Source organism: Sinocyclocheilus rhinocerous, unplaced genomic scaffold (assembly GCF_001515625.1).
Source record: "Sinocyclocheilus rhinocerous isolate Xijiao unplaced genomic scaffold, SAMN03320098_v1.1 scaffold878, whole genome shotgun sequence".
In the NCBI taxonomy this organism is placed as follows: Eukaryota; Metazoa; Chordata; class Actinopteri; order Cypriniformes; family Cyprinidae; genus Sinocyclocheilus; species Sinocyclocheilus rhinocerous.
In genome coordinates, this window is record NW_015664312.1 from 1,002,055 (window position 1) to 1,018,896 (window position 16,842).

At 37.1% G+C, this 16,842-nt stretch overlaps 1 protein-coding gene across 1 annotated transcript in view; it reads left to right on the forward strand.

The window, feature by feature from the left end:
• The first annotated feature begins 6,007 nt into the window (after positions 1-6,007).
• Positions 6,008-16,842, forward strand: part of LOC107730072 (alpha-parvin) — a 21,197-nt gene continuing 10,362 nt past the window's right edge. Inside the window, exons 1-7 of the mRNA XM_016540804.1 lie at positions 6,008-6,303; positions 9,945-10,034; positions 10,126-10,196; positions 10,906-11,008; positions 11,103-11,243; positions 12,643-12,758; positions 12,936-12,994. Coding sequence (XP_016396290.1) covers positions 6,168-6,303; positions 9,945-10,034; positions 10,126-10,196; positions 10,906-11,008; positions 11,103-11,243; positions 12,643-12,758; positions 12,936-12,994 — 716 coding nt within the window. The 5' untranslated portion in view covers positions 6,008-6,167. The remainder of the gene's footprint in view (positions 6,304-9,944; positions 10,035-10,125; positions 10,197-10,905; positions 11,009-11,102; positions 11,244-12,642; positions 12,759-12,935; positions 12,995-16,842) is intronic.

Below are 16,842 nucleotides of genomic sequence, written 5' to 3' on the forward strand. Positions count from 1 at the left end.
TTATTAAATTATTATAAATCTAGTTTTGATCTCTAGTATACATTTTTAGTGTTTTTTCTTTTATGCCTTTTGGCTTCCATGCCTTTACTTTGAACATCTCTTAGTCAATTATTAATTGTATAGTAATTTCACATTTTATTTTAAATCTTTATGTATTATTGAAACTCTAAGTGCTGTTTGAATCATTACAAAATAGCAATATGTTTCTAAAATAAGCTTTTATTAACATTTACCATGTATTTCTGTGCACGCGAGTGTCTGTAGACAGTTTATGATCACCAGAGGGCGATATTGACCACCATAAACTACAAAATGTTGTTTAATATTGAATTTTAGTACTTTACTTATTTGGCTCTATTATTTGTTTTTGCTGCTGCTCAGCTTGAAATCTGTATTAAAATGCCATGAAAGGTTTTTTTGAAACCGGTTTCTGCATTATTAAAAAAGAAAAAAAACTAATCTGTACAATGAAAATAAAATGGCAAAAGGTAGTAATACAATACACAAGATTACTACTTTACGTCTTATAAAGTGAATAAAAGTGAAAAAAAAGAAGAAAATCTATGGAAGCTGAAGCATATCTACAGCCCTTTCTGGACTACTATCTCCTCTGAGCAGATAAGACAGAGAAGAAGCCAACGTTCAAAAGCAGACGGTTATCTCTTTATGCCATCCACAGAACGAAAAGGTTAAGGCTGTTCATGAACATCTCACTTCTGATGTTCCTTGTTGTCAACATAGGAGTACAGACATGTCAAAATGTCAAAACTAAAACGACTGTTTTGGTTCAGCTTTCTTCTTTTCTTACTATTCTCTTTTTCTGCTTCTTTGTTTTCTAGTCGTCTAATTCATTCTTTCTTTCTTTTCATTTTGACACCTCCATTTCTTATGTAATCTTGCCCGGGCTCGGTTCTCCACAGCAGATTGCGTACAGTGCGGATTGGTTTCATGTCTTTCCATCAACATGTGCTAGTCAATTCAATTATGTGATATAGGGGCATGTTACAAAACCATTTAAAACAGAACACTCTTTGCTTACGCAATTCCTGAAAATAGATATCCAGTTGAAAAGCATTTAGCCCAATAACGTTGAGCAGATGATCTCTTCTGCTTTGGATAAGTGGTGTGAGTCGTGCAGCATTACATGCCTGGAGACTGGAGAGAAAAAAGGTCAACAATATAGAATTATACAAGCTCTGTGAACTTTTATGACTATGTTTATGTTTGTGAATGGTGTGTGTGTGTGGGTATATTTTTGTGTGTTTCCTCTATAGCAAACCATCTGCACGTCTTTCACATCCAAAGCACCCATTTAAAGCAAAAGTTCACCCAAAAATGAAAATTATTTTCTCATCCTTATGTAATTCCAAATGTGGATGATTTTTCTTTTTCAGTGAAACACAAAATGTTTTTATTGATTGATTGATATAAAATAAAATCTATACCACTCATATTATTATAAGTCTATATCTATATAGTTTTTATTTCCGTTTTAGCGATTTTAGTACAATTTAAACTATATGTATACATATGCAATTGCTTTCAAATCTCATTTACATCTTTGCATTTTCAACATGAACACAAATGAGATGTAGTGTTTTTCCACAGCAGGCGTAGATGGCACAGACCCAAAGAGAAAGAGAGAGAGGTTGTAGTGTCGGGAGATAAAGGAGGAGGGTATTTTTCTGTTCCTGACCTGGGCCAGAGTGACCTCAGCAGGGGTGCTGTGAGAGGCTCTGCGGCGGCCGGAAGCCATAGCCAGGATGTGAGTGAAGGCGATGAGAGGGGGGAGGCGAGTGCTCTAACCCTCCTCTCTCTGGTGTGCTGCTCTGACTGCGCGCCTCTGCAGGGTCCCACTGAAGTGGAGGGAGAAAATAACAGATCAAACACATCTACAAAGGCCTCTGGAGGAGCAAAAATACAGTGCTTCAAACAAACCAATCATATCCTACAGCACTCTCAAAGACTGGACTTTTCAATGGGCTAACCTCGTTCTTTAAGGTGCGTTTCGCCTTACTGAACGATCAACAATCATTTTTGTGAAAGGTGTCTGTGGAAAAACTGGTAAGGTTATTCATAAATGCATTATGCTAAAATATTTGATCAAATGTTGTTTTTAACTATCTTGAACTTGTCCATGCAAGTTCAGAGTGGTTGCTAGGGTGTTGCTTGGTGGTTTCTGGGGGTTTTGGGTGGCCCATGCAAGTCTAAAGAGCAAACCCCTAAGTCTCTATGATATTGTGATATGATATGGGATGGGAAGTCTACAAAATTTTTCCTGCTCATTTTATTGTACGTAAGGCGAAAACTGTTGGTCTGATACTTCATTCATTCATTCATTCATTCATTCATTCATTCAAATAAGATTAATTCCATTAATATTCATTTATTAGATATCATGGTATCATAAAGGCATTAGGTATCATGAACTAACCTATTTTTATCTAGGTTAAAGTAGCTTAAAAAACTATAAACATAATTAATAAACAATAAAGTTACATTAATTAATTTAAAATAAATATGGTTAATATTATAAATATACAATTTAAATAAATATAAATGTGGCCCACTATTGTTATAGACTACAAATAATAATATAATAATTAGAAATATACTATTATTCTATTATTCTTTGTCAATTAATGTTAAGCTGACAGTACTGCATTTATTAAACTGTCATGTCATTTCTAACCTATAAGACGTCTGTTCATCTTCAACAAAGAAATGAATGAAATCTGAGAGATTCCTGTCTCTCCATTCAAAGTCTATTCCCCGAAACACTGACACTTCAAAAAGTTCATAAAGAGATTGTAAAAAAAAAGAAAGAAAAGAAAACCATATGAAAGGAGTGGTCTAATCCAAGTCTAGTTTAATCCAAGGCACAATTGCTTTATATGATGAACAGATATAATTTAGGCTTTTATACTGTGTAAACATTGATCAACTCTTATACACTGTAAAAAAAAAATGGTAACCTGCAATTGTTTCCTTAAAGGCACAATATGTAAGATATTTTTATTAAAATATCCAAAAACCACTAGAACAGTGTTATATATTTTGCTGATTTGTGTACTTATATTATCCCAAATGTTTTGAAGATTGTTTAAATCCAGAGAAATAAGCATTTTTAACTAGTGACACGGACCCTGTCTATAGTGTCATTGTGTCGCCTGCCAATGACGTCATAACCCCTCGATTTCCGGTTTTGTTTTAAAACATGGAAACACCAAAGACGCTTTAATATGTTGTGCGTTTTAATCAACCTGGTCTCATGGCAAAAACGTACCCGGGGGCACATTTTCGCGAGACGCGAAATACGTACCAATAAGAGTCCTGTCGGATTGCATCGGCTGTGGGGATGAAGACGACAACTCCCATGATTCCACACTCAGTCACAGCGTCATCAAAGTACGCCTTTGTCTATTTGTTTATTTTGAATACGCGCCCTCTAGCGGCGAAAATTACATATTGTGCCTTTAAAAATCCTCCACGACTTTGTTTGTGCAACAACTTCACATCCTTAGAGACAAGTGTGACTCATGACATACGGGTTATGTATGATGTGAAAGTGTTCATAAGGCTTCTTTCAGGCTCTTCCCTGTAGCAGAAAATGGCATGTGGAAGAGTGAAGTATTGACCTCACAGTGAAGGTGTCAAGAACTCACAATCTGACCCCACACTGTCATTCGGTGAACTGAAAATACAGAGGGGGGCTTGTTATGTACCGTAAACTAAAAGCTGTTCCAGAGGTCAATAGTCCTGGTTGTTTCCTTGCTTTTGTCCTCTCTTGTATAGTACATTACAGCTGAAGATGGAACCTGGGAGATTTCATGTTTTCATTTGAATAGTCTTAGCTGGAAAAAATTTATTCAGACATGCACAACACAACTATTAGCATTCAAAAATGAAATGAAGTGGAAATTGTATTGAATGATACAGAAAACAAATGACTGACTGAATATAGGCACCTGGATTATTATATACTATAGGCACCTGGATTATATATAATTCTTCCGTTTATAGATGTCATTTTTGTTTATAGCGGACATAATGACTTAAAGATGGGCCACAAAAACACACACACACACACACACACACACACACAATAATCATTTAATATGAAAACTTTTTTTCTGCTAGTCCTTAAAACAGCACCACAGATTATTTGAGCACTGAAGGACTGAATAAGAACACTACATTTGCTCATCCCAGAAATCCTTGGAAAACAATACAACTCTACAGTTATTTTATTGTGCATTCATATCAGACTTTATTATGTATTCAGTAATATTCATGTCTGTGTGCATGGCTTTGTGATAAAAGCTAGGAAGAAAGGCCAGACTATGTGTCAAGGCAGAGCGGTGACCTTGTTTTGCAGAGAGAGAGTTATACCCCACATAGGCTCATCCCAGTCTCCAAAAGGACTGTGCATAAGATTTTAGAGCATAACTGCATGGAAAATCTGCTCTAATGACAGCTCAGGGCCAGGCTGTGTCCATTGTGCTGCTTGTTTACATGGCTTTGTGGAGATAATTGTATCAGAGGGAAGGAGAAAAGGCTTACAAACTGAATGGGGTCTTTGTCAGGCCAAGCTTCTCATTGCACTAAATGAGTTTTAGAGAAGTAGCAAGTCATGGCTAAATGATGATTGAAAAGCCAGCGTAATGATTACTTCCTTTAAGGTGTTATAGAACCACAGTTTTAAAGAAACAAATGGTCTAATACAAAGTAACAGCAACAAGTATAGCATTCCAGTAAGACGGTAAATAAATAAATAACATGCCTGGTGGTTAATCAGTGTAAATGCATTATTAAGTGTCTTGAGGAAGCAGCACAGGTCACGGACAGTTGCTGAAAACAGCTTTTGCAAACTTTCTTAACAAGCTTGCTGAAGGTCCTGAATTTTAATGTTTTATTTCAGAGTGTTTTAGTGTTTCATTTCAGCTTGCTTCCTTGGTTACCCTGGTACTCATATATAAAAGTAATATTTGCAATAGTAGTGATTAAGTTAAAGAAATAAAGACAATTTGCAAACTGTTGTTGCGGCAATGAAAAACCTAAAATGTGGGCTATAGTTCCTGTATAGTCACTAATGTTCATCTTGTTCATGTATCTTGTTTTTTCAATGCATAGACTCGAGTCATTGCTATTTTTGTCCTGCCATCGACAAATGTCACAGAAATAAACAGAATAAAATAAGCCTGGTTGAAAAATTAATTAAAGAAATTGCTGCAATTTAGATGTTTTAAAATATCCATAAAACATCTATAAGTATATACAAAAGAATTGAGAAATATGATCTGGTAAGGCTTTAAAGGAACACTCCACTATTTTTGAAAATAGGCTCATTTTCCATCTCCCCTAGAGTTAAACTCATTAAAACTTGCTTATACACTTGATGAGAAAATTAGCAGGATGACTAACATGATGGAAATAAAGTGCCCTTGCTCAGTGAAGAATTGACAGTTTACATGAGGCAGTCAACTTGAAATTTTTACATTTTTAACCAGCTTTTGAATTGCTGATATCATCATATTAATTTTTTTGCAACTTAATCTAACGGGATGGAGTGTTTTAAAGTGGAACAAACCAACTAAAAACACCAACATCACATAATTCATGGAATTCACTGCTAATATTTACGTTTTCCCACCAAAACGATGTCACTTCCTGCAGAACGATGTCAGTTCTTGTAGTTAAAGGCATTTCATTGATTAGAGAAATTTACTGATAAACACCTGGCTGTAATATCTCTTAATAAATCGCCAGTTTGTCATGATAGAAGTTAGTGTACAGCAACTTCCACTCAAACTAATTCATCCCCATGTTCCCATTTCATAATTGTGACATATTTGTGATAAAAGAAAACTGCTATGAGTTTAACATTTACAGTATATTACGACATATAATGGAGATATGAAATTATGAAGAAAAACATACTCTGATAAGAAATGACAATAAAGTGAAATTAGCGTTCAGTCAGTCAGTCAGTCAGTCAGGGCGGGACTGGAAAACGCTCGTGCAGAAGGGAAGCAAGAGAGAGTCATTACACGAATGTTTGGAATTCCACTTCCGTTTGGTGGATTTCAAGAAGTCTCCAGAACTTTAAATTAGCTTTGTGCTCTGCACGTCTCGATAAGAGGCGCATTTATTGTGTTGCTAATCAAATGGCTTCTTCACCGCAGAAATCACCGTCCTCACCAAAATCTCCCACTCCGAAGTCGCCTTCCTCCAGGAAAAAAGATGACTCTTTTCTTGGAAAACTTGGAGGAACTTTATCAAGAAGGAAAAAGGCAAAAGAAGGTGTGAATTCAGCTTAAATCCATGGATAGCCGATGTCTCTCTGATACTATCTTATATTTGATCGTATGCATGTCAAACAAATTTAAACTCATTGATGTTTAGGCATGTATCTGTCAGATTACTAGCTATAGTTCTGAACACTTGTACTGTATATGTATGTTTCATTTTATTTTTACAGTGTAGTGCGTGATACAGAAATGCAATCTCATTATATACATATAAATACAAATTAAACACACTATTGTAATTACTGTAAGTTAGTTTAATTTTGAAACGTGCTTTTAATCTCAGAAAAATCTTTCTTTCTTTCTTTCTTTCTTTCTTTCTTTTGTCATGTTTTTGTTTATTCTGATAATGTAAAGTGTAAGTACAGTTGCACTGTTGTTGAGATACAGTAGACTCAACTATGTGAGTGTTTACAAAAGGCTGCACGTCTCTGCTGTGACCATATAAGGAAGAGAAGTGGCTGTTAAATACTCATTGTGAGAGGTTGGGTAAATATTATATACATATAGAAAATATTATTCCCTATTTTCACATTAAAATTATGAATATATCCCTACAGCACTGCAAGAAACATTTCATCATTTTGTTATAACAACACCATTTAACTTAATTCAGAATTTCTACTGGATATAATGATATTTCAGAGTTTCCATGCATTCCGTTTTCTTTATCAGAAATGAAATTCAAATATTTAAAGATCTAACCCAGTGCTGTGCTGAAAATCCTTTACCTAATTTAAAATGTTAAGAAATTGCTTGTAAATCTCTTATTATGTTATAGTATCACCAAATTCAGTCTTTTTTTTCATTTTTTTTTTCAATTATCACAGGTTGGAAATGACTGATTGATTTGAGCTTATGCACCTCAGGCTTTCTGTGCAAAAAATAATTATTTGTGGATAATTTTGGCAATGTTCACTCAAAATCTGAGGTGCACAATGAGAGATGCATAAGCAATTTTTGTAGGCTGGTCAATTTTGACCACCACAAGTGTAACAAGATGGAATAATAATAACAACAACAACAAAAATTAACTTATTCATTTATTTAGTTAATTAGTCAGTCTTGTTTTGTTGGGGAGCTGTTATATCCTGTGTAAGCAAAGTCAGTAAATTTTAGTCTAATGTGATTATATAGCATTTTCGGGAAAAAGAATATCCTCTCCGGGTCAACATGACTGGAACACAAGGGTTAAGACAGCAATTTAAATTTTAAGTAGTTTTACTGTGTAAAAATGTTTATTTATTTACTTACTGTTTTAAAAACTGCAATCTAAACTTGACTTTTTGAATTGTGTTACATATATTTCATTCTTAGAATCCGTTTCTGAGTGGGGTGACATCCATTCTTATTCTTTAGGATGTCACTGATGATCTTTTGGCACTCAGATACAGATACAGTATAGAAGTGATGACATTTTTGGCTTTGGTTTTTTTGGTCCCATGTGGCAAGAGACATATTTAGTTTGCTGGTGTGTTTATTTGCGGGTTTAGACATTCACTGACTAAAAGAGAAGAGAAAGAACCTCAAGCCACAACAGGAAGTACAAACTGGCATCCAAAGAGAAGTTAAGAGAAGTTATTTTACAAGCTGTAAATCAGCTGTTATGCATATGTTCTAAACCTAGTTCATGGGGAAGCTGGGAAGTCGCTTCCCTTGCCCTCAACTGACCGTGTTTAAAGCACGTTAGAAGCAGCTACAGCAGGGTACAGTGTTGATTAAAAACAGGATGTCGATATCTCTAGGGATCTGTACCGATTCTTCTTCTGGACTGCCTTTCACAGGGATGTGCTGCAGCATTGCTTTACTGATTGGCCAGTGTTGATGGGGCCACTGGGCAGATGGAGACAGAGAGGGTGTTTAGAAGATCTCCTGCATGAGGGCTAGTTGAGACGCCACATGTACTGATTCACAGGATGGCATGCAGACAGGGTCAATTAAATGTGAGATTCAATGGAATAGCAAGATTTAGAGGCTTAATCTATAAGCATTAACTATCACTAATCTGTTAACAGGTTTGAGAGTTACATGTCAACTATAGCAGTAGAAAGCCAACTAATGATACATTTGCCACTGACAACATAATCATGTCAACAGTGAATAGCAATCCCTTGTGAAAAAGAAGTGCACTTAATCGTTTTGAATGTGCATTTATAGTGTTCTTTAAATCTCAAAAATATATTTTGAAAGAGTACTTGCAGAAAATATAATATTGATTAAATAAAAGGTCACTTAAGTGTATTTAAAGATAATACACGTTCATATGTTTCTCAGAATACAGTGCACTTTAAAAAAAGTTTCTAATCACTTTTAATGTCAAATTAACAGTTTTACTTTAAAGTAGCATTATGTTTTAATAATGTTTTGTCATGCTTTTAAAAAGTACACTTATTTTGATGTGTTGACTAACATACTAAAACTCATGTAAAGTCATTTTAAATGCAGGTAGTTATTCGACATTACATTTACAGTTTAAAATAAATATATTTTATATGTACTAAATTGAAACTTAATTATTAGAAATGTGCAATTTCCAATATATTTACATACATGCACACGTTTCAACAGAAATTACAGTAAAGTATATTTTAGTTTACCATAAATGCTTGTTAGTATATTTGGCAACACACCATATTTTTTAAAGACAATAAAAATAGTTATAAAATTACATATAAAGATGTACTTAAGTCCTAATTAAGTGTGACTTAAATAAAACCACTTTAAATTTTAACAATGCATTTAATATAAATTTATCTTAATGGTAATAACAATTACATGTCTGAAAAAATTACATTCGGTTTGCACTTAAGTGTAATTTTATTATTTCATTTATTTATAAGCACTCTTTTTAAAAGTATGCTTAAGTGTCTTTCTTTTTGACATGGGAATTGTAAACCTGCAAATGGATTATAGTTGTTTCTGCATATTATTCATATATTATGTAATACTTAAAATACATATAAGTATTTAGTATTTTAAGTAATACTTATTTTAATATACAATATGAAATTAACAATACAATTTTTTAAAGCCTAAAAATACACTCCTCACCTTCAACAATGTTGAAATGTGTTTTTATAGCGGTTTCTAAACATTCTCTATTTTGACGAATATTGCACAATTTATTGATTGAAGGTCTGAGTTGTAGTTCTTTTAAGCTGAACGTGTTCAGGGATGAATGCATAGCATTAAATGAGACGCTTTGAGTAGACCCCTCACCAGTGAGGCCAATACTGCATAACTGACCTCCAGCGATGAGAGGCACAGCTTCAAAAGAGCTATGTGTTCAGCTCTGCCAGTTGTTTGAGAATTGCTGCTAGATGACCCTACATTTTATGAGGTCATAGCATGAAGTGTATATTTTTAATATTATATTCCTCAGATTGATTGATAATATTAATCAAGGTTTCTTGCATCAGTGATGATTTTTGACTCTCTCTGAGGTTTAACTTAGGTTCATTAAAGGGTCTTAAGTTCAGAATTTTGAAAATTACAGCATATTTTATAGTGCTTTGAAATCTTATGAAGGAGAATTCAGTTTTTCATGACATGAAGCATAAAGTGGTTCAAGAGAAACCCTTTTTAGTTACATTTGTTTCATATTTTATTGATGTAGTGATGCATTTCTTTTCATAGTGTCTGAGCTCCAGGAGGAAGGAATGAATGCAATTAACCTGCCCCTCAGTCCCACACCGTTTGAGCTGGACCCTGAAGACACCATGCTTGGTAAAAATTCTCAACATAACTGATGATTCAAACATGAACACAGCCTCTGTCATACTAAAAGCTGCTGTATTTCCCATTTATCTCTCAAAAGATGAGAATGAAGTCCGTACCATGGTTGATCCCAACTCAAGGAACGATCCCAAACTCCAAGAGATAATGAAGGTAAATCAGCTCCAAAATGATTGTAATACAACTCCTTCTTTGATCTTTTTCACAAGTTTTGGTATTTTTAAGCTAAGACGTTCATTGAGAGCTTCAACTCGCAACTCTGAAGTAATACAAGTTAGTCGAGCGTTACTGTTGTCATCTATCATGCAAAGGGACACAACGTTCAAATCCTGATCTGATGTTATTATACAAAGTAATACTGACTAAAAAGATCACAATGGCAACCAAAATATAAAATATATGTAAAAATACCTGAAAGCACACATTGTAAAAAAAATTTTTTGAAGTTGTAAATAAAACTAAGATTATTGGAGCACATTTTAAAAGAAAATACTATTTTAGTCTTTCTACTTCAAAATGTCACATTTAATTTAATGTGTTACTTGCCACTTTCAAAAAAAAGTTTTTTTTTGGAAATTTACTAACAATTTCTGAGTTAAAATTGTTTCAAAGTAAATCCTCCACCAACGTTTTTCAGTGCAGTATATATAGTTATAATTGTGTACATAATACTTAGAATAACGGGAAAGGATATTTAAATCTTGAGGCATTTACTATCTAATAGAACAATAAGCCACAAAAGCAAGCAATGATGATTAACTTGTAACTTGTAAGTTTTGCAGTACAATAGTTTTTTAACATGCATTTTCAATTAACATTTCAAAGATCCAAGCATCTCCACTTCTCCGGTCTTTAATGACAGGTGCTCATTGACTGGATCAATGACGTGTTGGTGGGAGAGCGAATCATTGTTAAGGATCTAGCTGAAGACCTCTATGATGGGCAGGTTCTTCAAAAACTCTTTGGTGAGGAATCTGTTCTGGAAAAGATCCTATATTGTTGTTCCAGTAAGACCCAGTACTCTATTGTGTAACCTATAAATTGTGTATTTATTCCCAGAGAACCTGGAGGGAGAGAAGCTGAATGTGGCTGAGGTGACTCAGTGTGAGATCGCTCAGAAACAGAAGCTGCAGACAGTTCTGGAAAAGATCAATGACACCCTCAAAATTTCCTCCAGGAACACTAAATGGAATGTTGACTGTATGTAGTTTTGGCCTCTTTTTTCATTTGCATGATATATTGTATAGACTGTATTTTGTATTATAGACTGTACTCTCCCTTTTGCAAAAGTTCATTTTTATTAATGCCAATTGTGGTCAGTGGGTTGATCTAAGGCTCTGATTTTTCATTAGAAATGAAGACCCAATACAGTTTACTGTACAAAGTAAAAACAAAAATTATTTTAAAATCAATATTTAATATTTTTCATGAATTGCATAGAATATGCTAAATATGGAGTAATAAATAGGAATATGCCAAATTAGTTACTTATAATTTTGAAAATTAATTAAAGGAATAATTCACTCAAAAATGAAAATTAGTTGAAAATGTACTTATCTTCAGGCCATCCAAGATGTACATGAGTTTGTGTCTTCTTAACAAATTTGGAGAAATTTATGATTACATCACTCGCTCACAATGGATCCTCTGCCGACAAAATGAGAGTCCAACAGCTGATGTGACGTGACATGTGGCCAAGTATGGTGACCCATACTCGGAATTAGTGCTCTGCATTTATGAACACACACCGTGCTGCGGCGCCCGGGGAGCAGTTGGGGGTTCGGTGCCTTGCTCAAGCATCACAACAATACAACATCACAAAAGTCCTGTGAAGCAAAAAGCTTTCTCCAGTGAAAATGTAGCCTTGTCTTAATTTAGGAGAGAAATATGCACCGATCAAGCACCATTTACAAGCGAAAACAGTCCTAAACAGTTCTCAACAAATCATGCAGCTTTTCATTTCACAAGACATTAATTGATGGACTGGAGTCGTGTGAATTACTTGTGGATTATTGTGATGTTTTTATCAGCTGTTTGGACTCTCATTCTGACGGCACCCATTCACTGCAGAGGATCCATTGATGAGCAACTGATGTATTGCTACATTTCTCCAAATCTGTTCTGATGAAGAAATAAACTCATCTACATCTTAGATGGCCTGAGGGTGAGTACATTTTCACAAATGTTAATTTTTGGGTGAATTATTCCTTTAACAGGGGGGTTATGTTTCCAATTCTTCAATCTTTGTGCAAGAAGCATCACAAATGCAATCATGTACTCTTTGGTATTGTAATGTTATCACCTTTAACCCCAAAAAGAGTGAGTATTGGGTCTAGGTCTATAGGCCTTAATATATTCCCAATATATTATTTATGCTTGTGTTATTAATTACATTGAACAATATTTTTCCTTGCTGCCAATAATTGTGTAATTGTTGGGTTGCAATCCACCAGCTGAAAATCAGTGATGGATATACCATACATTTTTGCATTTTTCATTGTTGACCTTTTTTTTCATTGTGATGAATGTAGAATATATTTAATTCAGAAAGCATTTCATTTTTTCCCTCCTGTTATTTATTCTTTTGTATATTTCTCAGCTGTTCATGCTAAGAACATTGTGGCCATTCTTCACCTGCTGGTGGCTCTTTCTCAGTATTTCCGGGCCCCTATCAGACTGCCAGACCATGTGTCCATTCAAGTTGTGGTGGTTCAGGTGCTTTTCTTTTCTGTTCATAATTAATAGTTCTGCTTGTGTTCAGTGGTAACAAATCCAGAAACTTTATCATGGTAATTTTATGATATTAGATTATAAAATAAGATTATAAAAGATTATAAGCTTTTTCTTTGCTCTTTTCAAGTTATTTAGTAAAATGTTTCTCTATCCCAACAGAAACGAGAAGGAATACTTCAGTCTCGGCAGATTCAGGAGGAAATTACAGGCAACATAGGGTATGTTTTTTTTTTATTAATTACAGTATTGCAAATAAATAGCATTGGTTGATGCACTATTGTGAACTAACAATGACCAACAATATAATTTATAAATAAACATTACATTTAGATAAACCAAGATTAATTCTGTAAAAAAGGCTCTTCGTTGTTAGTTCATGATGGTAAACCCTTGTAGTGTATTTCAAACCTTAAAATTATATTTTTAAAAAACTGTTATGTAATATAATATTAATGAAAAGGTCACCTAAAGCCCAAAGTATACTACAGGTCGCACAAATGCAAATTATTTTTACGGTAATCAGATGTTCCACAAAGTGGCCGCTTGCTCTTCCGCTTGCCGCGGTGATACCGCTCGGATTGATGCATATGAGAGCGCTTTAACACTGGCTACATGTCCCGAGATGGGTATGGTGCCGTGGCACACACCATGTTTATATCACGCCGAGTTGTAACCAGAATTTCAGCCCTTGGTCGGACCTTGCTTTTTTACGGGGTGGGAGTGCCCTTAGAACAAGTGTCCAGGCATGTTGTAGTTACAACAGATGCCTCCAGAACGGTCTGGGGCACTGTGTGCAATGGGCATGCAGCCTCAGGCTCCTCAACTGCATTGGCACATCTGCTGGCCCTGCGCTGGTTTCGACCATTGCTTCAGGGCAAGCACTCATCTGTATGGACAACACTGCGACCATTGCGTACATCAGCCATCAAGTAGGTCTACGCTCCCGTCGCATGTCGCAACTCTACCGCCATCTCCTCCTTTGAAGTCAGACGTTGATCAAATCACGTGACATGCTCGCATGGCAGCTCACATTCCCTGGAGAATGGAGACTCCATCCCCATGTGGTCCAGCTGATATGAAGCCGATTCAGGGATGCTCAGGTAGGCCTGTTTGCCTCCCACGAGTCCTCCCACTGCCCGCTTTTTTACTCCCTGACCGAGGGGACCCTCGGCATGGACACACTGGCACACAGTTGGCCCCCGGCTCTATGCAAGTATGCATTTCCCCCAGTGAGCTTCCTTTCACAGACCCTGTGCAACATCAGGGAGCTTGAGGAGCATGATGAGGAGTCTTGATGGTTGCGCCTTACTTGCCCACCTGGACCTGGCTTTTGGAGCTGATGCTCCTCGCGACAGCTCCTTCCTGGCGAGTTTCCCTGAAGAAGTCCTTTTTTCTCAGGAGGAGGGCACAATTTCACAGGCAGTGATAGCCACTATCACTCAGGCCAGAGCCCCCTCTACTAGGCAAGCTTATGCCCTGAGTGGAGTCTGTTCGCTGAGTGGTGCGCTTCTCGCAGAGAAGACACCCGGAGATGCCCGATCAGTGTGGTGCTTTCCTTTCTGCAAGAAAGGTTGGAGCGGAGGCTGTACCCCTTCACCGTGAAAGTGTGTGTTGCTGCTATCGCAGCACATCATGATGCTGTGGACAGCAGGTCCGCGGGGAAGCACGACCTGGTTATCAGGTTCCTAAGAGGTGCCAGGAGGCTAAATCCTCCTAGGCCAAGCCTTGTCCCCTCTTAGGATCTCTCTGTGGTCCTGACAGGAATTCAGAGGGCTCCCTTTGAGCTACTAGAGTCAGTTGAGCTCAAGTTCCTGTCTCTGAAGACAGCGCTTCTGACTGCACTCACTTCGATCATGAGGGTGGGGGACCTGCAGGCATTTTCGGTCAGTGAAACGTGCCTTGATTTCGGGCCAGCTGACTGTCCTGTTGTCCTGAGACCCTGGCCTGGATACGTGCCCAAAGTTCCCACCACTCCTTTCCGAGACCAGGTGGTGAACTAGCAAGTGCTGCATACACAGAGCTTCAGAAGCTCTGAACAGCTCTTTGTTTGCTTTGGAGGCCAGCAGAAGGGGATTGCTGTCTACAAGCAGATGTTGGCCCACTGGCTAGTGGATACCATCTCCTTGGCTTACCAAACACAAGGCAAGCCGTGCCCACTAGGAGTTTGAGCTCACTCCACTTGAAGCGTAGCATCCTCTTGGGCATTGGTGCATGGTGCCTCTATAGCAGACATCCGCAGAGCTGCGGACTGGGTGACACCTTACACCTTCGCAAGCTTGTACAATCTCCACATTTAACCAGTCTCTTCCAGTGTGTTGGGGTGCGAGCACCATCTATCTCGCCAGACGTGTTCCTCACTCTATGAACCCTGAATTGAGCTTCCTTCTGCACCTCTGGCTGTTGGGCTTGGAGGAGGAGCCTGATGTCAGGCTCAGTACCTGTGTTGCATGCCTGTTGGTCAGCCGCTGTACTGAGCTCAGTGCTCCACATGTAGTGATTCCCTTGAAGTGATACCTTGTGTGCTCCTTCCACGGTATGGTTTTACTCTTGGTAAACCCATGTCTTCCCCTTGCATCTGTCCAGCTTTTGCGTTAGTCTCTTCCCCAAATGTAACTCTGCCCTCTCGGTCAGTCCATATATACTCTACACATGCTACCTCCCTTCGGGCAGGATGTGGCCTCCGTAGTGTCCCTCTCCGCTTGGACTAGGTACGCTCCCCCAATGTAATACATCTGGCCGCGGCTATACCAACAATTATTCCCAAAGAGCGGAAGCTCTCTTTCCTGTTGGAAATAGGAACAGCGGCAACGGCCCTCCTCATTGTGATGCCGGGATGCAGTCTCGGTTCCTCAGCACAAACCTGAATGAGTGAATGCAAGCTGCCTTCTTATATACCCGTGGGCATGGAGGAGTGGCTGGGCATGCAAATTCCACTCCCAAGGGAAACCCAAACATCAGTGTCAACATAACGTCTCCGTTCACCCCTTTAGGGAACAAGGGTTACATACATAACCGAGACGTTTACCATAAATACTTGTCAGTACATTCGGCATATTTCAAAGATATAAATACAAGTAATTATGAAATTACATTTAATAATGTACTTCAGTCATAGTTTAGTGGGTCAAAAAAATCCCTCCTAAGGTCAACTAATTACTGTACATTTAATATCAATTTAAACTATAATACATTGTCATTTAATTGCAAGTAACATAAGTGTTCAAAAACATTACATTCAGTTTGCACCTACATATATTCTTTTAAAGTACATTATTTCCATAATAAGTACTCTTTTTAAAAGTATGTTAACGTTAACATTCTTTTTCACAAGGGAATGCACTAATGTCAATCCCTAGAACATTTATATGCTATAAATGCATTTATAATGCTAATTCCTTTTGCAAAACAAAAACAGATCCTTTTGGAGGAAATTTATGAGTATGAACAATAAGCTTGACAGAGAACGGGAGTATAAAGCAGATATTGTATTGTTTAATATTATAGTATATGTTTGGTTTATGTGGTAAAGTATGACGTAAACAGGGATCCAGAGGCTGGAACATACAGTGACATGCCAGTCATGGAGCTGTGGTGTACAGGGTGTGTGTGTGTGTGTGTGCACTGGTTTGGGTGGTTTATGAGGACACAAATTTGTATAATGACATGGGTATGACACAGGTATTACAATATGAAGGTAGTTTATGAGGACACTACCTGTGTCCCCGTAATTCAAAAGGCTTTAAAAACAGACTAAATGGTGTTTTTTTGAAAATCTAAAAATGCACAAAGTTTCCTGTGAGGGGTAGGTTTAGGTGTAGGGTTGGTGTAGGGCGATAGAAAATACAGTTTGTACAGTATAAAAACCATTACGCCTATGGAGAGTCCCCATAAACCACCAATACCAGTGTGTGTGTGTGTGTGTTCGTAACTCAAAATACCTGCTCTATCCTGTTGTCATGTCAGTCACACTATTTTCTCAGTGCTGGGTAGTTGACAACCATTGACAGCAGTCAAGTCAAGTCAAGTCACCTTTATTTATATAGCGCTTTTAACAATACAGATTGTG